This window comes from Lipotes vexillifer, unplaced genomic scaffold, assembly GCF_000442215.2.
Source record: "Lipotes vexillifer unplaced genomic scaffold, Lipotes_vexillifer_v1.1 scaffold920, whole genome shotgun sequence".
In the NCBI taxonomy this organism is placed as follows: domain Eukaryota; kingdom Metazoa; phylum Chordata; class Mammalia; order Artiodactyla; family Lipotidae; genus Lipotes; species Lipotes vexillifer.
In genome coordinates, this window is record NW_006783413.1 from 308,561 (window position 1) to 336,400 (window position 27,840).

At 41.5% G+C, this 27,840-nt stretch overlaps 1 protein-coding gene across 2 annotated transcripts in view; it reads left to right on the top strand.

Moving 5' to 3' along the window:
* Positions 1-11,152: 11,152 nt before the first annotated feature.
* UNC13B (unc-13 homolog B) overlaps positions 11,153-27,840 on the top strand; it is a 235,235-nt gene continuing 218,547 nt past the window's right edge. Inside the window, exon 1 of one of the 2 annotated variants that reach the window (XM_007455955.1) lies at positions 11,153-11,473. In XM_007455955.1, the coding sequence (XP_007456017.1) occupies positions 11,452-11,473 (22 nt within the window). In that variant the 5' untranslated portion in view covers positions 11,153-11,451. The remainder of the gene's footprint in view (positions 11,474-27,840) is intronic. The other variant, XM_007455954.1, reaches the window with a different exon arrangement.

The following is a 27,840-nucleotide window of genomic DNA, read 5'->3' on the forward strand; positions in this document are numbered from 1 at the left end:
AAAAGTGAGCCATGGGAATTCCCTCGTGGTCCAGTGGTTAGGACTCCACACTTCCAATGCAAGGGGCACGGGTTTGATCCCTGGTCAGGGAACTAAGATCCCACGTGCCACACTTGGTGCAACCAAAAAAAAAAAGGGACTTCCCTGGTGGGCTGTGGTTAAGAATCTGCCTGCCAATGCAGGGGACACGGGTTCGAGCCCTGGTCCAGGAAGATCCCACACACCACGTAGCAACTAAGCCGTGTGCGCCACAACTACTGAGCCTGCGCTCTAGAGCCAGCGAGACACAACTACTGAGCCCACCTGCCATAACTACTGAAGACTGTGCACCGCAACAAAGAAAAGCCACCACAATGAGAAGCCTGCACACCGCAACAAAGAGTAGCACCCACTTGCTACAACTAGAGAAAGCCTGCGCACAGCAACGAAGACCCAACACAGCCAAAAACAAACAAACAAACAAATAAATAAATAAATTTATTTAAAAAAAAGAACTGTCATGGCACGGGTGGGTGTGTCATTTAGCATGCTAGTATATTAGAATGAGTGTATAATGAGGCTCAAGATCTACTGGAAGTCAAATCTTCCACCATCTTGGGCCTAGTTGGTTCTAACTAATTTTTGTTGTATCCTCAATGGCTGTGTCATTCTTTTTTTTTTTTTTTTTTTGTGGTACGCGGGCCTCTCACTGTTGTGGCCTCTCCCATTGCGGAGCACAGGCTCCGGACGCGCAGGCCCAGCGGCCATGGCTCACGGGCCCAGCCGCTCCGCGGCATGTGGGATCTTCCCGGACCGGGGCACGAACCCGTGTCCCCTGCATCGGCAGGCGGACTCTCAACCACTGCGCCACCAGGGAAGCCCTGTGTCATTCTTTTAATGGTTGTGCCCTGCCCCCTTCCCTCCTGGGTCACTTACATGCAGGTAATTTGTTAGTGCTTACTAAATAATAAAGTATGTTCTTTTTCTATATTGGCAGGAATCGGTCTTTTTGCTAGCAGGATTGTTTTATTTCCCCAGTAAGAGCAACACAGTAGCCAATTTAAAAACAAAGCAGGCACTTCCCTGGTGGTGCAGGGGTTAAGAGTCTGCCTGCTGGTGCGGGGGACACAGGTTCGAGCCCTGGTCCGAGAGGATCCCACATGCCGCAGAGTGGCTGGTCCTGTGCACTGCAACTACTGAGCCTGCACTCTAGAGCCCGCGAGCCACAACTGCTGAGCCCGTGTGCCGCAACTACTGAAGCCCACGCGCCTGGAGCCCTGCTCTGCAACAAGAGAAGCCACCGCAATGAGAAGCCCTCACACTGCAACGAAGAGTAGCCTCCTCTTACCCTGCAACTAGAGAAAGCCTGTATGCAGCAGTGAAGATCCAACACAGCCAAAAATAAATAAATGAATAAATAAATTTATTTTAAAATTTTTAAAAATTAAAAAAAATAAAAACAAAGCAAATTATTTCAAGCTGTTTTCCTTTTATTTAATTTAATTTATTTATTTGGCCACATTGGGTCTTCGTTGCGGCATGTGGGCTTCTCTCTAGTTGCGTGGGCTTCTGTCTAGTTGCAGCACATGGGCTTCTCTCTAGTTGTGGTGCACAGGCTCAGTAGTTGCGGTGTGCGGGCTTAGTTGCCCTGCAGTATGTGGGATCTTAGTTCCCCAACCAGGGATTTAACCTGCATCCCCTGCTTTGGAAGGCGGATTCTTAACCACTGGACCACCAGGGAAGTCCCTCTACTTTAGTTTTGCTGCTTTGGGATTTATAACTTTTCTCTAATTTTGCTAATTTTATAGGTTGAAAGTCATTTGTTGGCTGTTTTAATTTGCAATTTCTTTTGAATTTGTTATAGGTTAATGAATCTTCTCCTAAATGTTAGACATTTTAAACGAGGGTCTACAACTTATTACCTTTACTTCTTTTACTCTTTATCACTTTTCAGTACAGATTCAGTCTCTGACTTTGAAACCTTTCAAAGGTCACCTGTTATATTAGTCATGATTCTTAGTTGCAAATGAGCACTCTAGCTAGTTTAAGAAGAAAAAAATTGGGGTTATTGGAAAGTTTATTTAATCTCTGGGAGGCTTAGAGGCTAAGCAGTCAAGAACAAGAAGTACCCAAATTATACCACAGAACTGCACCAGCAAAGACCCCACTGCGCAACAAATATCAATTACTTAGACCAGACCATCTATTGCTACTGACTCTGAAAGTTGGAGACCCAAACACTGCCTTCTTCAGAAAATGTATCCCATAGGGCACCTACCTCCTCATGCTGGCTTCTTCTGTTTTGAAGCCTGAGGTGGGGGGTGGAAGCCAGTGGGAAACTGGGAAAGTGAATTTCTAGCTCCTAGAAAAGTGTCAACCATAATGTGTTTAGAGATATTGTGAAACTCCCCAAATGACAGTTGTCTACCATAGCAATGACCTCAAATTGCCAAATTCAAAGGCCTTTGCCCAGTCCTCAAAATCTCTGCAGCATAACAAGAAGACAAATAGCCTAGTTAAAAATGGGCAAAATACTTGAATAGGAGGCATTTCACCAGAGAAGATACATGAATGTTTAAGAAGCATACGAAAAGGTGCCCATCATTATTTGCTTTTAGGGAAATGCAAATTAAAATCATGAGATCCTATTACATACATACATATCTAAAATGGCTACAATAAAAAAGACAGGTAATACCAAGTGTTGGTATGGATATGGAGAAATTGGAATCCTTATACATTGCTGGTGGGAATGAAATATGGTGTAACTACTTTGAAAAAGTTTGACAGTTTCTTATGTCCACACAGAGACCTATATGTGATTATTCATGGCAACATTATTCTTAATAGCCCCAAGCTGGAAATAACTCAAATGTCCATCAAATGATGAATAGATAAACAAAATTCTACCCATGCAATGGAAGGTTATTCATCAGTAAAAAGGATGAAGTATTGATAAATGTTGCAACATGGATAAATATCAAAAACATTATGTTAAGTGAATGAAGCCAGACACAAAAGACATAGGTTTTTGTGTCATTGTATAGCTCCATTTATATGAAAGGTATAGAAAAGCAAATCTGTGACCAAATCAGGTCCGGCTGCTTGCCGCTCAAAAATCAAATATCAGGGACTTCCCTGGTGGTGCAGTGGATAAGACTCTGTGCTCCCAATGCAGGGGGCCCGGGTTTGACCCCTGCTTGGGGAACTAGATCCCACGTGCATGCCGCAACTAATGAGCCTGTGTGCCACAACTAAGGGGCCCACAAGCTGCAGCTAAGTAGCCCGCCTGCTGCAACTAAGACCTGGTGCAACCAAATAAATAAATAAATAAATATTTTTTTAAAAAAATCAATACTCAAGAGAGGCAAATGTTGGTAGAAAGGAAAGTTGCTTTTAATCAGAATGCCAGCAATCTGGGGAGACGGTGGATTCAGTGTCTCCCAAAAATCACCTCTGAAGATTCTGCTCAGTGATGAAAATTTTTAAAGGGTAAAAGGGAAGTAATCTCAGTTAATCATTGAGATAGGGGGTCAGAGTCGTTGCTGTCCCCCACTGTGTGCAGGCTTGTCTCACAGGCTTGTAGATGCTATCTTGTCACACAGTTTGTTCATATAGTTTGTTGGCGCGATTACTGAAGGGGAAGCTAGGGAAGAGATCTGGTCATCTGTTAATTACTTATTTTTCATTTCTATTTCTTTGATCGATGGAAAGCACCAATAAGTTAGGCAATGTATTCTGTGATCAAAAGATTTGAAAGCTGTGCTAGGGCCGAAGTTGAGTACAGCATGGGGGTGCCTGGTTTAAGGTTAGTGGCAAGACAAAGGGCCTCCTGCAGACAGCTCTTTCCTGCCAAATACTGTTTACCATTCTATAGAGACATAGAGTAGACTAGTGATTGCCTGGGGTTGTGGATGGGAACACAGAATGGCTGCAAATGGGTACAAGGGACTTTTGGGGGGGCAACGGAAATATTCCAAAATTGGATTGTGGTAATGATTGTGCAACTCTGAAAATTTACTAAAATCATTGGATTGTACACGTAAAACAGGTGGATTTTATGATATGTAAATTATATCTCAATAGAGCCTTTGAAAAGAAATCTCTGCAGCATTCAACAATATTTAGTTATGACAAAGATTCTCTTGTTAACCAAACTCTAGCTGGGCTCCTCTGAGCCCTCTTCTTGGCTTGTCCTCAACCTCATCCTACAAACGCTGAAAAAACACTAACATAGTTTCTAATAGCTCAAGGTTGCATCCCTAAGGATGACTCTTAAAGCACCTGCCTGAGAAAACTCAAGGCTGCCAAAAAAATTTACTGTTTGTTCCAGCCAACACCTAAAGATAGGGCCCCTGTCTCCCAGTCTCTGTGGAGGGTAGGAGCCTGACTTCAATAAGTACCAGTTAGCAAACCCAGCTGGGTTTTGCATGGACCAATCCCCTTACTTCCTAGGTCTTGTAATTTTTCACTTCTCTGACTCTACTGAGCCCAACCCCCCAACTTCCTCCCTGTCCCATCATTCTCCCAGTCATCTCTGTACAAATTGAAGTTGAGTTCAGTTCACTCTAGACTATTTTCCCTATTGCAAAAGTATAGTACTGATTGAAATCTGTCCTTACCACTTTGAATGGTATCCAGCTTCATCTTTTTTTTAATAAATTTATTTATTTATTTTTAGCTGCGTTGGGTCTTCGTTGCTGTGCTTGGGCTTTCTCTAGTTGCGGTGAGCAGGGGCTACTCTTCGTTGCAGTGCATGGGCTTCTCACTGCAGTGGCTTCTCTTGTTGTGGAGCATGGGCTCTAGGCTCACGGGCTTCAGTAGTTGTAGCACACAGGCTCAGTAGTTGTGGCTCGCGGGCTCTAGCGCTCAGTCTCAGTAGTTGTGGCACACGGACTTAGTTGCTCCGCAGCATGTGGGATCTTCCCGGACCAGGGCTCGAACCCGTGTCCCCTGCATTGGCAGACAGATTCTTAACCACTGTGCCAGCAGGGAAGTCCCTCAGCTTTATCTTTGACAATAACTAATCCTTAAAACATTCTCACTCACTCATTCATTCATTTATTCTAGTCAACAAATCTTTTGGGGGCACCTTTGCCAAATGTTGTGCTATGTGTTACAGAAAGATAGAGAAAACATCCTTTGCTGTTGAGGCGTGCTGAGTCTAAAGAAAAGACAGATGTGCAATTACTCTTCCATACGATAAGATTTATAATGGAAGTATATACAATTGGTTTACTTATTTTCCTGTTTTCCCTCTCTGACCATTCCGTTCCTGTCTCCCTACTCTTGGTAGGTGTCCTCTGCAAGCCGACCTTTGTTCCCTTCTCATTCTGTAGTCTCCTGGCAACATTATAGTGCCAACTCTCAAGCTCTTTGCAGCTTCTTCTTAAATACCTGTACAGGTTGAATGTTTTTATTTCCTGATTTGTTTGTGCCACTTATTCTCTGTGTATAGAATGTCCTTTCTTCCATCATTGCATGTCCAGTGCTATCTATGTTTTGAGATCCATCTCCTCCATATGCTACTTCCCTTGTGAAGTCTATCTTGACTCCTTCCATAGCTTCTGCTGAATTCCTCTGGTACTTGAAAGATGATATAGCATTATGGCTAACTTCTTGAGCTCTGGTGAGAGATACAGCTGGGTTTGCATTCTGGCTTTGCCTCATTTTCTTTATCAACAAAATAGTGATTAAAATAGTTATACCTTTATTGATTGAAATCTCTATCTCTAGCCTGGACTTCTCTCTTAGGGTCAGTTATGCATCACTGTCTAATAGGTATATCTGAAGGTTATCCCAGGCAATCTCAAACTTAATATACGTGTCCAAAGGAAACACATCTTTCTTCCCAAAACTACATTAACAGTAGCATCGTCATCTTCCTAGCCAATCTGACTTTATTTTTATTTATTTATCTATTTTTCTTTTGGTTGCACCCTGCGGCTTGTGGGATCTTAGTTCCCCGACCAGGGATTGAATCGGGCCCAAGGCAGTGAAAGTACAGAATCCTAGGTACTAGACCGCCGAGGAATTCCCCAATCTGACTTTAAAACTCTCTCCTTTGGGCTTCCCTGGTGACGCAGTGGTTGGGAGTCCGCCTGCCGATGCAGGGGACACGAGTTCGTGCCCCGGTCCGGGAGGATCCCGTATCCCGCATCCCGCATCCCGCATCCCGCATGCCGCGGGGCGCCTGGGCCCGTGAGCCATGGCCGCTGGGCCTGCGCGTCCGGAGCGTGTGCTCCGCGGCGGGAGAGGCCACAGCAGTGAGAGGACCGCGTACCGCAAAAAACAAAAAACAAAAACAAAAACTCTCTCCTTTGCCTTCTCACCCAGTTGTTGGCTACAAAAGAAAGGATATTCTCTACTATATTCATAGTCAAGTGTGCCAAGTTATATCACTTTTGGCTCCTTAACACGAGGGAAGTGTTAGGGGGATTGTCCCTTTCCTTCCCCCTCAGTTCCATATTTACTGCCCTAGTTTAGTTCCTTCTTATTATCTCTCATAGATCTTTCCTATCACCTTATAAACTATTAAAGGATAGGGACTATGATTTGTTACTTTTGTATTCTCTCTCTATGCCTGACTTAAAAGGTATTTAATAAATATTTGTTGAAATGAGTTATTTATTTATTTATTTATTTTTGGCTGCACTGTGTGGCATGTGGGATCTTAGTTTCCCAACCAGGATCAAACCCCATGCCCCCTGCAGTGGGAATGCAGAGTCTTAACCACTGGACCACCAGGGAAGTCCTGAATTGAGTTATTTATATTAAATTTCTCTGTGAAGACATTGGGAAACATTTCCCAAAGATATGGAACTTGCAAGAAGGGCAAACTTTTAATAGCCTTGGAGCATGACTTAAAGATGGTCATAAAGTCAGTAGAGGGTTCCCCTGCAACAGGGTTCTTACTCTGCTCCTTCTGCCTGAGAGTTTCCAAAAAGACAGCAGCAATGCCAACCCTGGGTATTTTGGCTTTATTGTCTTGAGATTTTTGAGTTTCCTTTATTACTTACTTTCTTTGATCTCTCTCTCCTTCCTCCTCATTTCCTGGATCTCAAAGATTCTTAGCTGTCAGCTACCTGCCAGCTAAATCTAAGTGTGAATTCCACTGAAATGCTGAAGAACGTTCAAGGAAAAACTAATGAAGACAGTGGGACAAGAAGGCTCTGGCTTTTTATCTCTGAGTTGCTTCTGAAGATATCCTTACCTTGCTGATGATTATAACTAGTCCTGGTCAAGTGCCTAGAGAGCAGAGGACCTTAGTGCCTTCTTTCTCTGAACTTTTAACTGGGAAACCGGGGTGCCTCAGAGCCTACATCACAACCTTCAGACACTGACTCTTGCTCTGCTTAGTGTCTTTTCACCTTCCAGCTGCAATCCCCCCTCATGTCCACAACCTAAGTAGTAATGAACATGTATTGGGCATTTAGTATGTACCTGGTAATTTGTTTTTGTTTTTGTTTTTTTTTTTTTTTCTTGCGTTATGCGGGCCTCTCACTGTCGTGGCCTCTCCCATTTGCGGAGCACAGGCTCCGGACGCGCAGGCTCAGTGGCCATGGCTCACGGGCCCAGCCGCTCCGCGGCATGTGGGATCTTCCCGAAACGGGGCACGAACCCGCGTCTCCTGCATCGGCAGGCGGACTCTCAAGCCCTGCGCCACCAGGGAAGCCCTGTTTTTTTTTTTTTGAGGTACGCGGGCCTCTCACTGTTGTGGCCTCTCCCACCGCGGAGCACAGGCTCCGGACGCGCATGCTCAGCGGCTATGGCTCAAGGGCCCAGCTGCTCCGCGGCATGTGGGATCTTCCCGGACCGGGGCACGAACCCGTGTCCCCTGCATCGGCAGGCGGACTCCCAACCACTGTGCCACCAGGGAAGCCCCTGTACCAGGTAATTTAAATGCATTTCCTCATTTAAACCTCAAAACCCTCTTATGAAGTAGATACTGTTATTATTTCCTGGGAAATAGAGGTCACGTAGCTTGCCCAGTGTCACAAGTACCAGAGCTAGGACTCAAGCCCAGGTGTGATAGGCAGATTTCTAAGATGGCCCCCCAATGATCCTGCCTCCTGGTGGTATTCATGTCCTGTGGAATTCCCTTTTCTTGAGTGTGACTTGCTTCTGATGAATAGAATACAGCAAAAATGAGGAGATGGCGCTTCTGTTATTAGGTTACAAAAGATTGTGACTTCCCTCTTGCTAGTAGACTTTATTGACTTCTCACCTTGCATGCTTTGAGGAAGCAAGCTACCATGTTGGAGAGGTCCACATGACAAGGAACTTAGAGCAGCCAATAGCCAAGAAGGAACTGAGGCTCTCAGTTCAAGAGCCCAGGAGAAGTTGAGACCTGCCAACAATCATATGAGTGAGATTGGAAGTGGATCCTTTTGCAGTCAAGCTGAAACTTTGCTTGCAGTCTGTAAGAAACCTTGAACCAGAGATTCAATTAAGCCATACCCAGATTTCTGACCCACAGAAACTGAGATAATATTGAAATAATTTATTTAATTGACAAAGATTTTTTAAATGTTACTGTTCAGTGTTACACAGTACATATCTGTATATCACTCCCAGGTTGCTGATGGGAAACATGCTTGTACAGACTTTTTGAAGTCAGCATAGTATATATATCAAGAGCACTAAAAAAAAAAAAAAAGAGCACTAAAATTGTTTTTAATTAAAACTTTTTTTGTTGAACTATAATTGATTTACAGTGTTGTGTTAATGACTGTTGTACAGAAAAGTGATTCAGTTTTACATACATATACATTCTTTTTTAAAATATTCTTTTCCATTAGGGTTTATCATAGGTTATTGAATATAGTTCTCCGTGCTATACAGTAGGACCTTGTTGTTCAGAAACTGTGAGATAATAAATGTTGTTTTAAAGCACTAAAGTTTTGGGTAATTTGTTACATGACAATAGGTAATATGCCAGGTGAATCTGATTGGTTTCAAAGTTCACGCTCTTCACAATTTTATTAGGTTGTTTCCCACTACTCTATACTGTTTCCAAGTGAGGTTGACTTTCCATCATTTCTTGGATGGCTTCTGCATCCCCTAGGAGAATCCCTGGTTCCATAAGAGGTTTGTTTTTTGTTGTCTCCATTCTTAGTTCCAGAATGCAGAAGTTTAACACCTTTTTAGTCCCTTGCTCTTGAGGTTAGGACAGCTGGGCTAAATAGCTAGATATTTCAACCTCCAGCAGCCCAGAGAATGCCCAATGTTTTTAGGGTCAGGCATCTTTGTTAACTAGTCTGGCTCAGCTGCCCTGCTCAAAATCTTTCTCAGGGTATTTCTCCAAATTTGGACAAACACTGCATAGGCCAAGTCTTCTTTCCTTCTCCAGGTTCCTACTTATATCATTTGGAGTGTCACTCTCTCCAAATGCTATATTCCAGTGAGAGGAGTCATATGCTAACTAGGCTTTTTTTGGAAGGCAAAGATGGTGTTACATTAACATAGACCCTCCCTGGGTCTGACAGGCAGAATCCAACTGGGCCAAGGGCTTGCAAACATGGAAACTTGAGCTGATCTAATGAGGACTTAGAAAGTACCTAGTCTAATGGTGCTCAACCCTGGCATCACAGAATAATCTGGGGAGCTTTTAAAAGGTAGGATGCCTGAGCTCTACCACAAACCAATTAAATCAAAAATTTGGGGTGGATGAGGTGTTGGATCTGTACATGATATTATGTGCATTCCTGTTTTCTGCTCTGGTCTTTTTCACTTCCTCGCATGTATGTACATCATCCTGCCAGAAGTCCTCAGTTTAAAATGACTGTCTTCTCTCCATCCTTCATTCAGTAAACATTTACGGGGCTTCCCTGGTGGTGCAGTGGTTGAGATTCCGCCTGCCGATGCAGGGGACATGGGTTCGTGCCCTGGTCCGGGAGGATCCCACATGCCGCAGAGCGGCTGGCTGGGCCTGTGAGCCATGGCCACTGAACCTGCGCATCTGGAGCCTGTGCTCCGCAATGGGAGAGGCCACAGCAGTGGGAGGGCCGCGTACCACAAAAACAAACAAACAAACAAACAAAACAACATTTACGGACTGATTACTATACACTAGGCACTATATACTATATACTATATACAGACATTGGAAATACAATGGAGACCATGAAAAAAGGTCTAGATGAGAACTGAGGTCTCCAGACATCTTCCTTTAGGCTGTCTTTTTTTTTTTTTTTTTTTAAGGAGGGTGAGACATTTGTTTAAAGTTTATTATTATTATTTAAAAATTAACTATAGCCCGTTCTTTTAAAAATTTTTATTTATTTATTATTGTTATTTTTGGCTGCTTTGGGTCTTTGTTGCTGCATGTGGGCTTTCTCTAGCTGCGGTGAGCTGGGGCTACTCTTCCTTGTGGTGCGTGGGCTCTAGGTGTGCAGGCTTCAGTAGCTGTGGCACGTGGGCTCTGTAGTTGTGGCTCCGGGTGTCTAGAGTGCAGGCTCAGTGGTTGCGGTGCAGGGGCTTAGTTGCTCTGTGGCATGTGTGATCTTCCCAGATCAGGGCTCGAACCCGTGTCCCCTGCATTAGCAGGCGAATCCTTAACCACTGCGCCACTAGGGAAGCACAGTAACCCCTTCTTTATTGAGGTATAGTTGACATATAACATTATATTAGCTTCAGGTGTACAACATAATGATTTGATATTTGTATACACTGCAAACTGATCACCACGATAAATCTAGTTACCATCCATCACCATACAAAGTTACAAAAGCTTTTTTTCTTGTTAAAGTCCATTTTTTAAAATTGAAGTATAGTTGATTTACAATATTATGTTAGTTTCAGGTGTACAGCAAAGTGTGGTACGATCTTTTTAAATTGTTACAGTAAGCTGCAAGGGATAGACTCAGAAGGAAGTCCGATAGAAATTCTCAATGAAAAGAATCTGTTCTTGGGTGGTAGCCCCGCCCACGTTAGAGGGGCAGAAGGCTTCAATTCCCGCCCCACACAGGTGAGGGGGAAGCCCGCCTCTCTCTGCAGTAAGCCTAGTTAGTGTGCGGAGCCGCCTTCATACTTTCACTAAGAAAAGCGGAAGGGGACCCCACCTCCTACGTGCCCGTGAGGGGGCGGGGTCGGAGGACTGGGCGTGAGTTGATTGGCTGGGAGGCGGGGCGCAAAGGGTTAGCTCTGTCCCGGTGCTTTCCCGGATCCCTGCTGGAGTGAGAGGAGGGTGTCCCGGTCGCTCTTCCCTCTCAGCGATGGCGCCGCGGTGCCGCGCCCAGTCTCCCGCCTGCCGGCCGGTACTCACAACTATCGGGAGCCCGCTCAGACGGTGAAAATTGGAGCGGGTCCGAGGGAGAGGCGGGAGGCTGCCTGCGAAGGGGACCATGAGGAGCGGCGAGACCCGTGGGGTCGATAGCGGGAACAGCTGCTGCACCTGCTGAGAGGAAAGAGGGAGCGGCCCGGCGCAGCTGCGGGGCTGGGACGCGGCGGAGGCTCGCCGGCGCCTCGGCCATGTCGTTGCTCTGTGTGCGCGGTGAGTGCGCGGACTGGGGTGCAAGGGCGGACGTCGCCCTGGGGTCTCCACGGGCTTCCAGTGGGCGTCGGGTTACCACCGTTTCCAAACTTTACGTCCCATCCGTGCCTCGGGGAACCATTATGTTAACTCATTTTTGAACATTTAAAGAGTTCTTTCCATTCTCTCTTGTTTTTCCTCATGCTCCTGTGAGGGACTGTTAGCTCTCCGTTCCGGTGGCCATGTGACAGTGCTGTTGGCTGGCAGGCCCAGATCCTATTAAACAGTGTCTGGCGCTCTCCTCTAGCGAGAGTGAACGAGCTAGGGACCGCGGATAGTTGGTGTCTGTTCATAGCGGACAGCCCCCTATTCTTTTCTTCCTTCTCCCTGCACCGTAAAACCTCAGTCGGCTTAGTAGCAGGTTCTTTTTAATCACGCTTTGAACGTGTAGTGGTACAGCTGTCACATCCCTTCTTCCAGCGTATTTCTTGGCTTGCACCCCTTTTTTGCTTGTCTTTGTCCCCTGCTCCTTCTGGGGGTTCTAGGCTAAGAATGTGCTCATATTCGACTTGGAAAGGTGTGTCGGCTTCTCTCCTTTTGGAGCAGAGCATAAGAAATATGATTTATTTATTTACTTCTATCACAGTAACTAAGTCCTTTATTGCTTTTCCACTGACCCACCTAAGAAAATATTTTAAGGCAAGAGCTTTGGGATTTAAGATGAGGTAAGGTGCATGGACTAAGCTCCATGAGGGTAGAGACTGTTTCGTAATGGTTTTTGTATTCCGGGTGCCTGATGTAGTAGAAGCTCAATGCTGGTTTTGAATGAATGCAGGGACTGTGATTTTAGAGATTATCTGATCAGAAAAAGCAGGGTTTGGATTACCCATTGAATTTGATCTTGGGAAATTCAAGTTACAGCCTATCATATCTGTGTTGAGCTAGGTGGAATAAGGTGGCTTCGTTGTGAGTGAGAGAATTTATCCACAAGAACCTTTTCCTGGAACCTTTTACTGGATACAGTTCATGTTTCTTTTGGCTCTGTGGATTAGAAGCATTGTTGTTTGTGATCTCTGTTAAGCATTTTCCCCAGCTTCTGGCAAATGGAACTGATTTCCTCTCTTCTCTTCCACTGTTGTTAAATCTGCTTTAGCCCAAAATGGATTTGGCTCTTTCCAGGGATTATGAGACACACAGAAATTTTTTTCTTTCATGGTTGATTTTTCATTAATGAGAATTTTGCTTTGATTTAATAAGACATTTTCTCTCAGCAGCTGAGAATCTATTTATTCCTTTAGATCCCTGCTGTTGAGTCGCAGGATTTGAGAGAGGTTGGGTTTTGCAATGTCTGTTGGACAGTTTAAATCTCTGCTGTCACACTGTATTACAGAACTAGCCCTTATGAAGGATTCTTCAGGCAGGAGCATTATTGAACCAGAAATTCCTATTTAATTGAATTTAAACTTTAGAGAAGGAGCTGCTGCTGTTTTCATTTGTTGTCATATCAGGAAGCTTTCATTTTCTAGAAATTCTGTTTAGCTAACTAAACTCTTTCTCTTTAATGTTACATTAGTCATATTTCTCCTTCTGAACCTGGAGGATTGGAGACCAGCAGGTCATTGTCTTTTGAATGTAGATCCTGAAGATTATTAATTATGGAAACAAGTGGCTACCTCATACAGAAGTAGTCATATTAAATGGCAAGGTATTCATGCTGGGGAAACTTACAGAAATGGATCAAAATAAATCTTTTTATTTTAAAAATATTTTTGTTATTTATTATTATTATTTTTAATAGATCTTTATTGGAGTATAATTGCTTCACAGTACTGTGTTAGTTTCTGTTGTACAAGAAAGTGAATCATCCATATGCATACATATGTCCCCATATCTCCTCCCTCTAGAGCCTCCCTCCCTTCCTCCCTATCCCACCCCTCTAGGTCATCACAAAGCACCGAGCTGAAAAATAAATCTTTTTAAAAAAAAATATTTATTTATTTATTTAATTTATTTTTGGCTGTGTTGGGTCTTCGTTTCTGTGCGAGGGCTATCTCTAGTTGTGGCAAGTGGGGGCCACTCTTCATCGTGGTGCGCGGGCCTCTCACTATTGCGGCCTGTCTTGTTGCGGAGCGCAGGCTCAGTAGTTATGGCTCACGGGCCTAGTTGCTCCGCAGCATGTGGGATCTTCCCAGACCAGGGCTCGAACCCGTGTCCCCTGCCTTGGCAGGCAGATTGTCAACCACTGTGCCACCAGGGAAGCCCTGAAAAATAAATCTTTTTAAAGTGACATTCCTTGTATTATATTTTGGCAGTTAGGAATGTTGTTCATATTCAGAAAGAAACCTGCGTAATGATATTGTATAACAACTCAATTTCAGTTCATCTTGGAGTAGAATTGAATTAGAAACTTTTTCCATGTAGTCAAAGACATACTGTGTTCTTGGATTGGAAGAATCAATATTCTTAAATTGACCATACTACCCAAAGCAATCTACAGGTTCAGTGCAATCCCTATCAAATTACCAATGGCAGTTGTCACAGAACTAGAACAAAAAATCCTTAAAATTTGTATGGAGACAGAAAGGACCCCAAATAGCCAAAACAATTTTGAGAAAGAAGAACAGAGCTGGAGGAATCATGCTCCCTGACTTCAGACTATTACTACAAAGCTACAGTAATCAAAACAGTATGGTACTGGCACAAAAACAGACATATAGATCAATGGAACAGGATAGAAAGCCCAGAAATAAGCTCACACACCTATGGTGAATTAATCTACACCAAAGGAGGCAGAAATATACAATGGAGAAAAGACAGTCTCTTCAATAAGTGGTGCTGGGAAAATTGGACAGCTACATGTAAAAGAATGAAATTAGAACACTCCCTAACACCATACACAAAAATAAACTCAAAATGGATTAAAGACCTAAATGTAAGACTGGATACTATAAAACTCTTAGAGGAAAACATAGGCAGAAGACTCTTTGACATAAATTGCAGCAATATTTTTCTCTAGAGTAATGGAAATAAAAATAAACAAATGGGACCTAATGAAACTTAAAAGCTTTTGCACAGCAAAGGAAACCATAAACAAAATGAAAAGAAAACCCACAGAGTGGGAGAAAATATTTGCAAACAATGTGACTGACAATACCTTAATTTCCAAAATATACAAACAGCTCATACAACTGAATAACAAAAAATAAACAACCCAATCAAAAAATGGGCAGAAGACCTAAACAGATATTTCTGCAAAGAAGCCATACAGGTGGACAATAGGCACATGAAAAGATGCTCAACATTCCTAATTATCAGAGAAATGCAAATCAAAACTGCAGTGATAGGGCTTCCCTGGTGGCGCAGTTGTTGAGAATCCACCTGCCAATGCAGGGGACACGGGTTCGAGCCCTGGTCCAGGAAGATCCCACATGCTGTGGAGCAACTAAGCCCGTGAGCCACAAGGCACAACTACTGAGGCCTGCATATCTAGAGCCATCGAGGCACAACTACTGTGGCCTGCATGCCTAGAGCCTGTGCTCTGCAACAAGAGGAGCCACTGCAATGAGAAGCCCGCACACCACAATGAAGAGTAACCCCCGCTCGCCACAACTAGAGAGAAGCCCAACACAACCAAAAATAGAAATCAATCAAAAACAAAAAACAAAAAACTTGCAGTGATGTATCACCTCCCACTAGTCAGAATGGCCATCATTAAAAGGTCCACAAACAATAAATGCTGGAAAAGGTGTGGAGAAAAGGAAACTCTCCTACATTGTTGGTGGAAATGTAAATTGGTGCAGTCACTGTGGAAAACAGTATGGAGGTTCCTTAAAAAACTAAAAATAGAGTTACCATATGATCCTGCAATCCCACTCCTGGGCGTATGTCTGGAGAAAACTCTAATTCAAAAAGATACATGCACCCCAGTGTTCATAGCAGCACTATTTACAATCATCAAGACATGGAAGCAACCTAAATGTCCATTGACAGATGAATGGATAAAGAAGATGTGAGATATATATATGTACACACACACACACACACACACACACACACACACACACACCCAGACACAGACACAGAGTATGGAATGTTACTCAGCCATAAAAAAGAATGAAATAATGTCATTTGCAGCATGGATGGACCTAGAGGTTATCATATTAAGTGAAGTAAATCAGACAGAGAAAGACAAATACTATAGGATATCACTTATTTGTGGAATCTAAAAAAATGATACAAATGAACTTACAAAACAGATAGACTCACAGACATAGAGAACAGTTTATGGTTACCAAAGGGGATTAGGGGAGAGAGATAAATTAGGAGTTTGGGATTAACATACACACACTACTATATATAAAATAAATAAACAACAAGGACCTATTGTATAGCATGGGAAAGTATACTCAATATCTCATAATAACCTATAATGGAAAAGAGATCTGAAAAAGAATACATATATATTATAACTGAATCACTTTGCTCTACGCTTGTAACTAACACAACATTTTAAATTATACCTCAATTTAGAAAAAAATTTCAAACAGTATTTAACCTGATGTAGAATTTGGCAAACTGTTATTGATTTAATCATCTCCAGATATCTCAATCAAGAAGTCAATTTCTTGGTCTAACCCTTTAATCATGCCTATTCCCTGCAGGTTAAGGGCTCTCAGTAGTCTGACTCTAGGCCTCCTTTTGGTCCTATGTTCTTGCCTATCCTTATTAGCACTAACTTTGTTCATTCCTGCCTTGGCAGTGTTCCACAATTATACTCTCTGAAGTAGTCTTTTTGTGTTTTCCGCTTATCAAAAATGTATTCTTCCTTTCCCAGCTTACAGTCTCAACTTTTGTTGTTGAAAATGTCCTCAGTTCCTCAGTCCACAGTGATCTTTCTCCTTTACACTCTTTAAACTCTTAAATGCCTTAAAACATAAATTACTTACCGTCTGAACAGTGCCACTAAATTGACAATGAATTGTATACCGCCTAGCAACTAGTCTTGTGCTGTGCTCATGGTGACCCAAACAAAGGAGATAAAAGCGCTAGTCAGATCAGTTCTGGAATTTTGTGTTCAGTCAGGGTATTTGATTCTAAGAGGCACACTGAGAAACTGGAATTTCTTCAGAGAAGAATAATTAGAATAATGGTGTAGAAACCATTTGAGGAATTGAGAGGTTTAGTTCTTGAGAAGATTTAAGAGGGGGGAGGATCATAATAGTAAATGAAAATTGTCTAAACTATTGCTCCAGGGGACAGAACTAGGACAAGTTGACCAGTGATTGAAAATGATAGGAAATTAGATTTTAGCTTAACATAAGGAAGAACTTTAACAGAGTTGTTCTTAACTAATGGCATGGACTACTTTTGAGGATTTTTTGACATAGGATACTTTAAGCAGAGACTGAATGAGTGGTAAAAGGAATTTTGACATTGAGTGGGAGGTTAGACTTGAATTTTAAAAAACACCCTTTTATAGAATTCACTTAGTCTTTCTTCAAACATTCGGCACAGCTTTCTTCACAATACTGATATCTTTTTGCTTCCATAGGAGCCAGTACCACATAAGCAACTCCAGTAAATTAAATCAATGATTTTCTTTAACTTTTGTTGTCTTGGTGTTCATGACTGTTTTCTCCAAACAAATAAGCATTTTGAGGATTGAGTCTTTCCATATTTCTTTGTAAGTGCCACAGTGTTTATAACTGAGCGCTGGATTTCTCTCCCTAATTTGAACCAGAAGTGACTACACTTGACTTGTTAAAAAATCAAAAACAAAAAAATAGTCTTGGAGGTATAAAAAGCAATATATGCTAATATATTGTTAATCATAGAAAATTGAGAAAATGCAGAAAAGTGTAAAAAGGAGAATAAAAATCATCATGGTCCTACCACCCACTCAACACCATTGTTAAGTTTTTTGTTCATTGCTTTCATTGTTTTGTTTTTATTATAGAGATAATATATATGCATGGTAAGAAATTCAAACAATTTAGGATGTGAAGTGAAAGGAAAAAGTTCTCCTGTCTCCATTCCCTATTCTTACTCCCCAGAGGTAACTACTGTTTACACTTTCTTGGCCATCATAGAAATTTTCATTAGGTATGAGTATATAGATTCTACAGTTGGAGGTATACAATATTATTCAACTTTTTAAAAAGCTTAATGATATATTTTCCTATAAGCTTTTTTAAAAAAAAGATTTATTTATTTATTTTATTTATTTTTGGCTGCATTGGGTCTTAGTTGCAGCGCACGGGTTCTTCCTTGGGGTGCGTGGGCTTCTCTCTAGTTGTGGCATGCAGGCTCCAGGGCCCGTGGGCTCTGTAGTTTGCAGCACTCAGGCTCTCCAGTTGAGGCACGTGAGCTCAGTAGTTGTGGCGTGAGGGCTTAGTTGCCCCGTGGCATGTGGGATCTCAGTTCCCCGACCAGGGATGGAACCCGTGTCCCTTGCATTGTAAGGCGGATTCTTTACCCCTGGACCACGAGGGGGGGGGTCCCTCCTATCAGCTTATGTGAGTTTAAATCGTTCATTTTAATGGCTATGGAGTACTGTTCCCTTATATGAGCATATATAATTTAACCAGTTTCATATTGATGATCAGAATTTCTTTTGCTATTATAAATTTTGCCTTTATAAGCAATATGATTTATAATTTTGCTACTATAAACAATGCTACAATGAACATCCCTGTAGATGGTTTTATTATGTTTGGAGATCCCCAATCAGCTTTCCACCTGGTCTTTCTGTGTGATTTGTTCATTGCTGTTTTCTTGGCATAATAATTACACTCATCTGGACCCATTAGCAAACCAAGTGCCTCAACATCTCTCATATCAGTAATCCTCTATTAGAAGCAGGTCCTTCACCAGTAGGTAATATTTTATGCTTACCAGAAATACCAAAGACCTCAGCTCTTTTAAGTTTGACCTGTGATTTTCATGTACTTTTCTTGTTTATCTTCTTTGTATTATTTAAAAATTATTTTTTCTATATTGAACATTTATTACTTGTGTTTTTAAAACAGAACAAAACAATGTCACTAGTGATGAGAACTATACCAAGTCAATGTATGTTGTGACTTGCCCTTAGAAAAGCTTATCATAATTTATCATTACATATCAGCCATCTAACTAACTGAACAGATACTACTGGGAAACTCTTAGGAGGTGAACTCTGATGGACACTCAGGACACCTATTGATTGTGGGTTAATTCTAGCCTGGGGAGACTCCAAAGATATATTTTGATTTACTGCCACTCTGGAAAGTAGGAATAGTAATGATTTTAGAGTTTTTAGGTAAAAGAACAGGTTGCTCAAGTGCTTTCTTCTCATCTTATTTCTCCAACATTTTCATCTGCCTCAGCTAAATCCTTGCTGCTAGGTTTTCATCACATCATGGTTCAAGTAGTCCCTGCCCTTACAGGCAGAGCTGCTTCTGAGTGTCTTTTGCTTAGCTATGGCATCAGGAAGTTGATTGTGCCTTGTCTGAGCTAGGCAGTAGGGGGAAAGGACCAATTTCCTCTGCCAAAGATAGTGTCATAAATTGTGTTCTTCCTTATAAGCGGTACATTCTGTAAATTTTTTAGTTTCTAGAGGTGGGGTTTCTGGAAGTTGCACTCTAGGCCAACAGACTGAGTGTTTATCCTATTTTAACAGTGCTAGGTATTTCAGATGTTGCTATGTGCGTTTGTTTAAAGTTTGGGCTGTGTATCATTAGTAAATATTTGTTGAGTACCTTCTCTGTGCTTGTTATGTAGTAGATAAGAGCCCAAGCAATCTACATAGGTCTTAAAATATCTCCTTTCTTAGATAAACTCAGAATCCATTAGGATTATTAGGTCTGATTTGGGATAAGCAGAGTAAGTTAAGTTCCTGCTAGAGCAGGGAAATACCGCACTATTTTTTCTAGCTTTTAAAGCAAGATTCTTTGAGTTTGGGAGGTGTTTTATACATACCTTATAGTGGACTGTCTTTAATAAAGTTCAGAGAAGATTTGATAGTTGTATATTAAATTTTTTATTGACTTATAACATGTATATTAAAATACACAAATCTTATTTGATTAGTCATTCATTTTAATTTTTTAATTATTTTATTATATTTTTAATATCTTTATTGGACTATAATTGCTTTACAATGGCGTGTTAGTTTCTGCTTTAAAACAAAGTGAATCAGCTATACATATACATATATCCCCATATCTCCTCCCTCTTGCGTCTCCCTCCCACCCTCCCAGTCCCACCCCTCTAGGTGATCACGAAGCACCGAGCTGATTTCCCTGTGCTACATGACTGCTTCCCACTAGCTATCTGTTTTACATTTGGTAGTGTATATATGTCTATGCCACTCTCTCACTTCCCCCTCCCAGTGTCCTCAAGTCCATTCTCTACGTCTGCATTCCTGTCCTGCATTTAGGTTCTTTAGAACCTTTTTTTTTTTTTTTTTTTAGATTCCATATATATGTGTTAGCATACGGTATTTGTTTTTCTCTTTCTGACTTACTTCACTCTGTGTGACAGACTCTAGATCCATCCACCTCACTACAGAGAACTCAATTTTGTTTCTTTCTATGGCTGAGTAATATTCCATTGTATATATGTACCACATCTTCTTTATCCATTCATCTGTCGATGGACAATTTAGGTTGCTTCCATGTCCTGGCTATTGTATATAGAGCTGCAATGAACATTGTGGTACATAACTCTTTTTGAATTATGATTTTCTCAGGATATATGCCCAGTAGTGGGATTGCTGGGTCGTATGGTAGTTCTATTTTTAGTTTTTTAAGGAACCTCCATACTGTTCTCCATAGTGGCTGTATCAATTTACATTCCCACCAACAGTGCAAGAGGGTTCCCTTTTCTCCATAGCCTCTCCAGCATTTATTGTTTGTAGATTTTTTGATGATGGCCATTCTGACTGGTGTGAAATGATACCTCATTGTAGTTTTGATTTGCATTTCTCTAATGATTAGTGATGTTGTGCATTCTTTCATGTGTTTGTTGGCAATCTGTATATCTTCTTTGGAGAAATGTCTGTTTAGGTCTTCTGCCCATTTTTGGATTGGGTTGTTTGTTTTTTTGATAGTGAGCTGCATGAGCTGCTTATAAATTTTGGAGATTAATCCCCTGTCAGTTGCTTCATTTGCAAATATTTTCTCCCATTCTGAGGGTTGTCTTTTCGTCTTGTTTATGGTTTCATTTGCTGTGCCAAAGCTTTTAAGTTTCATTAGATCCCATTTGCTTATTTTGGTTTTTATTTCCATTTCTCTAGGAGGTGGGTCAAAAAGGATCTTGCTGTGATTTATGTCATAGAGTGTTCTGCCTATGTTTTCCTCTAAGAGTTTTATAGTGTCTGACCTTACATTTAGGTCTTTAATCCATTTTGAGTTTATATTTGAAAATACACAAATCTTAACTGTATGGCTCACTGGATTATCACAAAGTGAACAAACTCATGTGACCACCACCTAGGTCAAGAAATAGAATACTGCTAACACCCCAGAAGCCCACCGTACCCTTCCTCTCAGTCATTACTCCCTTCCATCTTCCCAAAGGTAGCATTATCCTACTCTAACACTGTAGTTTAGCTTTTTTAAAAAAAATTAATTAACTTTATTTTTTAAGAGCAGTTTTAGGTTCATAGCAAGATAGAGTATATTTTGCCTGTTTTTGAGCTTTTTAAAATTGAGGTATTATTGACATATTGAACTTTTCATAAATGGAATTATAAGATATTTCTTTTGGGCTGCTTCTGCTTAACATTATGCTTGTCAGATGCTTCCTCTTGATGCATTTAGCAGTAGTTTATTTTTATTACTGTGTAGTATCTCATTGTATGAATATGCCACAGTTTATTTATCTTTGCTGGACATTTTTGTTTTCCATCTTGGACTATGATTTTATAATACCACTCCAAATGTATTTTGTATCTTTTAGTCCTACCTTTGTATGTCTATCTGATATATATATATATCTGGGATTAAAATTTCTTGGTCTGGCTATGTTCAAATGTAGCTGATAATATAAAACAGTTTTCCAAAATCTACCTCCTAGTAACTGTATTCCTAATATTCATTTTTAAAAAAAAGGGAATTTGGCCAGGTTCTCAAACTACTTCACAGGCATTAACACATACTTTTTACATGTTAATCCTGTAGGCTTGGTAATGTCTTTTTTTTTTTTTTAATGACCTGACGAGATCCATTATGCTCAAAATGATGATGCCTCACATCATTTGTGGCCCTCCTTTTTTTTTTTTTTTTTGGTACGCAGGCCTCTCACTGTTTTGGCCTCTCCCATTGCAGAGCACAGGCTCCGGATGCGCAGGCTTAGCGGCCATAGCTCATGGGCCCAGCCGCTCCGCGGCATGTGGGATCTTCCCGGACTGGGGCACAAACCTATGTCCCCTGCATTGGCAGGCGGACTCTCAACCACTGCGCCACCAGGGAAGCCCGGCCCTCATTTTTTGAAAGAAATATTGAGTTCATGTTTATGATGCTGAACAAGATAACAGCATAGCCCCTGAACTTAGTGGCATTACATACTTTTAAAAAAGAATATCATTTTCTAAAGAGATCAGTTAACGTATTTTTATTTTTGCAACTTTTCTGTGTCTGAAATTTCAAGATAAAAAATTTAAAAAATTACTGACATGAGAAAATGCATGTGAAAATGGATCTCAATGAAAAAAGAAAAACGGGGTGAGGAGAATAGTCCAACGGTATGTAACTATATGGGGGAAAAGGCTGAAAAGATACATATCAAGATATTATCAGTGAGAGGCTCCTAATGGCCAAAGATGGGCAAGTTGCAATATCAATAAGGATAACAACCACAAGAATTGAAGCATATCAACTATGCTTAAATCCATGACTTCATAATACTGAAAACAACAGCAACTAATTGGTAACTATTGGAGGATACTAAAGGACCAAATTTTTTGATGAGATTTGAACTGTCACGAAGAGCAGTGAGCTCCATTTTCCTAGGGCTATTGAAAAATAACTTATTTCCTTCTGTATAGAATACTTAGGTGTAGCTGCTTCTGATGAGGAAGCTTAGATAACCAGCTTTGCATTTCATGCTTTGTTGTGATCCTTTCTGTGATTACTGAGAAATGAAATAAAAATGTAGGCATGTGGTAGAATTTTGTGTTCAGCTTCATAAAGGAAATTGTTTCATTCTTCTATTTGTCTCTTCAGTAAAAATGAACTGGTAATTCTCAGGTGTAATCTCCAAAAGCAACTATCCACTGAACATTTGAGAGCAGCCCATGACATCAAAGGAAAATGAGTCATCAGGGCTTCTTTTTTTTTGTGCTAGTGAACCCCATAGTGATAAAATATGTGGTAAAAATATGACAGGAGAAAGTTTGTGTTAAGGTGTATGTATACAAACTGTATTCTGCTAAATATGTAAAATAGGGGAAAATCAATCCTTAATCACTAGGAAGTACAGCTTTCCAGAAAGAAAAATCTTTTTTTAAATTCTATTACTACTTCTATTTCTGTCCATTTAGTTCTTAGTACTTATTTGAGACTGGAGAACAAATAGGCCTGTGGATTGTGTTAGGCTATTATTTTCTCATACAACTGTTTGCTTTATTAATCTCCATAGTGTTTTACTATGAGTGATATTGAGAAGAGGCCAGAGGGCCATGAATGAGGAAGATCTGCCTAGCAACTAAGGAGGGGCTGAGCAGTGGGAAGGTAATTGCTTTTACATGTGATTCAAAGTGGGATAAAGATGATTCCAAGGGCTAGCTCACTTGTGTTTCTGTCTACTGTATTAGTTATGAGCCAGATGTGTAGAGCCTTCATCTGCAAATGGATACAAGAAGTCTGGTTGCCAAGGAGAGGGCGGTGAATGATACAGATATAAACCTCTGTCCACCTCATTTCAGCCATCTAAACCCATGATCACATCATAGAGCATGTCACTCCTTGGAATGGTGCTCTGCTTTTATAATTTCAAACTTCATTATCTGACTATCTGATCATATTCCCCAGTCTGTCTTTCTAGCTTTTACTCTTACTATGCTTTACTAGTGTGATATAGGGTAGATGGTAAAAGTTTTGGTTTTAGTCAGACCTCAGTTGGTGAATATATCAGCTCCACCACTTATAAGTTGTATATCCTTACATATGTTACTTAACGTCATTGAACCTTAATTTCTACATCTTTAAAATTTATACATCCATTTGAAGTATTTATGAAGCTCCTATTAAAAGGAGATAACACAAATAAAAAATAATATGATTTCAGGCAATGATAAGTACAGTGAAGATAAGAAAGTAGGATAAAGGGATTGAGAGTGATTTGAGTGGGAGAGCTATTTAAAGGAGGATTTTCAAGGAAGGCCTCATTGAGGAGGTAACATTTGAGCTGAGACCTGATTGATGAGAAGGAACCATCAATTAGAGACCTGAGGTAAGTTTTTCATGCAAAGTGAATTGGAAGCAAATATTTTGAGGTGAAGGAGAAAAGGAAGGGGTTATTGGAAGAGTGGTATAGACTCTTCCAAGAGGCAGGCAGAGACTATGAATCAAAGATGCTTTGATTTATATTTTGCAAATGTCCAGTTTGTGGTGAATGGACTGGCGTGGGAAGCCATGGCTAGCAACAGTGGAAGCAGGGGGTCCACTTGGAGTGTCCAGGTGAGAGATGGATAAAGGCTTGTATTAAGGTAGTAGTACTAGAGATGGTGAAAATAGCTATAGCAAAGTATTGCTGAGATAATTGGGAAGATGATTAGCACTGTCCCAGGCATTGAGTGAGCACTTATTTTAATATGAAAATAGTGTTAATGATCTTCATCCTGCTCTGTGACATCTATTTATCTAAGTCCGGAAATCATCCTAGACTTCTCAATTGAGGAAGAAAATATATAGAGAGGAAGGAAAATTGTTAGGTTCAGCTGAGTTCATGGTGTCTGTAAGATAAGTTACTTATAAAATATGTTGAGTTGGGAAGTATTTGTTTTGCTGCAGATCACCCTTGAAAATGGTACCTGAAAATGTAGATCTGTAGCTTAGTAGAGAAGCCTGCATTAGAGATAAATTTTGGGAGTTGTAGGTATTTGGTAATAAAGCCATTAGCGTGAATAAAATTGTATATAGAGGATAATAGAGGAGAAAAATGAGCTAATGCTGTACCTATGGGAATGGGCAGAAAAATTGATAGGTGTGATCAGAACTGTAGGAAAATGGAGGTGCTGTGTCAGTGTCTGAAGCCTAGACTAAAGGGAGTTTCAAGAAGGAATGATCAAATGATAGAGATGAATGATACTGGTTGAGAATAAAGAAAAACAAGGTCATTGGATTTGAAAACTAGAGCAAGTTTCATTAGAGTAGTGTGAGAGTAGGCATCATATTAAAGTGGTTTAAGAGTCTTTGCGGGGGCTTCCCTGGTGGCTCAGTGGTTAAGAATCTGCCTGCCAATGCAGGGGACGCAGGTTCGTGCCCCAGTCCGGGAAGATCCCACATGCCGTGGAGTGTCTGGGCCCGTGAGCCATGGCCGCTGGGCCTGCACGTCCGGAGCCTGTGCTTCGCAACGGGAGAGGCCACAACGGTGAGAGCCCCGCATACTGCAAAAAAAAAAAAAAGTGTTTGGGAAGTGAAGAAGTGGAATCAGCAAGTGTAGGCTACTCATTCAGAAGTTTTGCAATAAAGAGAAATGTTGAGGGACTTCCCTGGTGGTCCAGTGGTTAAGAATCTGCCTTACAATGTAGGGGATGTGGGTTTGATCCCTGGTCAGGGAACTAAGATCCCACATGCTGCGGGGCAACTAAGCCCACGCACCACAACTACTGAGCACGCGCCTCAACTAGAGAGCCTGCGTGCCACAAACTACTGAGCCCACGGGCTCTGGAACCCGCACGCCACAACTACAGAGCCCATGCACCTTGGAGCCTGCACACCACAACTAGAGAGAAGCCCGTGTGCCGCAACTAAAACCAGATGCAGCCAAAAATAAATAAAATAAATAAATAACAAATAAATCTTAAAAAAAAAAAAAAAATCCACGCTCCCAGTGCTTCCACTGCAGGGGGGGCAGGTTTTTTCCTGGTTGCGGAACTAAGATCCCACATGCCTAGGCGTGTGGCCAAAAAAAGAGGGGTGAGAGTGGTCTTAGGAAAAAGGAAATTTGAATGTTTGTAGCCCAAAGGGAAGGGATCTATAAGAAGGAGAAACTTAAGATGAGTTTAGGGGAGGAGAGGAGCCAAGATGGCGGAGTAGAGGAACATACTCTCCTCCCTCTTGCGAGAACACCAGAATCACAGCTAGCTGCTGGACAGTCATCAACAGGAAGACACTGGAACTCGCCAAAATAGATACCCCACATCCAAAGACAAAGGAGAAGCCACAGTGAGACGGTAGAGGGGTGCAATCACTGAACATCAAATCACTTAACTGCTGGGTGGGTGACTCACAGACTGGAGAACACTTATACCACAGAAGCCCACCCACTGGAGTGAAGGTTCTGTGCCCCACGTCAGGCATCCCAACCTGGGGGTCCGGCAACGGGAGGAGGAATTCCTAGAGAATCAGACTTTGAAGCCTAGTGGGAAGTGATTGCAAGACTTCGACAGGACTGGGGGAAACAGAGACTCCACTCTTGGAGGGCACATACAAAGTAGTGTGCGCATCAGGACCCAGGGGAAAGAGCAGTGACCCCAGGGGAGACTGAACCAGACCTACCTGCTAGCGTTGGAGGGTCTCCTGCAGAGGCGGGGGGTGGCTGTAGCTCACTGTGAGGACAAGGACACTGGCAGCAGAAGTTCTGGGAAGTAATCCTTGGAGTGAGCCCTCCCAGAGTCTGTCATTAGCCCCAGGTAGGCTAGGTGGGCTCCAGTGTTGAGTTGCCTCAGGCCAAACAACCAACAGGGAGGGAACCCAGCCCCACCCACCAACAGTCAAGCGGATTACAGTTTTACTGAGCTCTGCCCACCAGAGCAACAGTCAGCTCTACCCACCACCAGTCCTTCCCATCAGGAAACTTACCCAAGCCTCTTAGATAGCCTCTTCCACCAGAGGGCAGACAAAAAAGCAAGAAGAACTACAATCCTGCAGCCTGTGGAACAAAAACCACATTCACAGAAAGATAGACAAGATGAAAAGGCAGAAGGCTGTGTACCAGATGAAGGAACAAGGTAAAACACCAGAAAAACAACTAAATGAAGTGGAGATAGGCAACCTTTCAGAAAAAGAATTCAGAATAATGATAGTGAAGATGATCCAGGACCTTGAAAAAGAATGGAGGCAAAGATCGAGAAGATGCAAGAAACGTTTAACAAAGACCTAGAAGAATTAAAGAACAAACAAACAGAGATGAACAATACAATAACTGAAATGAAAACTACACTAGAAGGAATCAATAGCAGAATAACTGAGGCAGAAGAACGGATAAGTGACCTGGAAGACAGAATGGTGGAATTCACTGATGTGGAACAGACTAAAGAAAAAGAATGAAAAGAAATGAAGACAGCCTAAGAGACCTCTGGGACAACATTAAATGCAACAACGTTCGCATTATAGGGGTCCCAGTAGGAGAAGAGAGGGAGAAAGGACCAGAGAAAATATTTGAAGAGATTATAGTCAAAAACTTCCTTAACATTGGAAAGGAAATAGCCACCCAAGTCCAGGAAGCGCAGCAAGTCCCATACAGGGACTCGCTGTATCCTGTATGTTTATCCGTACAGGATAAACCCAAGGAGAAACACGCCGAGACACATAGTAATCAAATTGGCAAAAATTAAAGACAAAGAAAAATTATTGAAAGCAGCAAGGGAAAAACGACAAATAACATACAAGGGAACTCCCATAAGGTTAACAGCTGATTTCTCAGCAGAAACTCTACAAGCCAGAAGGGAGTGGCATGATATACTTAAAGTGATGAAAGGGAAGAACCTATGACCAAGATTACTTGACCCAGGAAGGACCTCATTCTGATTCGATGGAGAAATCCAAAGCTTTACAGACAAGCAAAAGGTAAGAGAATTCAGCACCACCAAACCAGCTCTACAACAAATGTTAAAGGAACTTCTCTAAGTGGGAAACACAAGAGAAGAAAAGGACCTACAAAAACAAACCCAAAACAATTAAGAAAATGGTCATAGGAACATACATATTGATGATTGCCTTAAACATGAATGGATTAAATGCTCCAACCAAAAGACACAGGTTTGCTGAATGGATACAAAAACAAGACCCATATATATGCTGTCTACAAGAGACCCACTTCAGACCTAGGGACACATACAGACTGAAAGTGAGGGGATGGAAAAAGATATTCCATGCAAATGGAAATCAAAAGAAAGCTGCAGTGGCAACACACATACCTGATAAAATAGACTTTAAAATAAAGACTATTACAAGAGACAA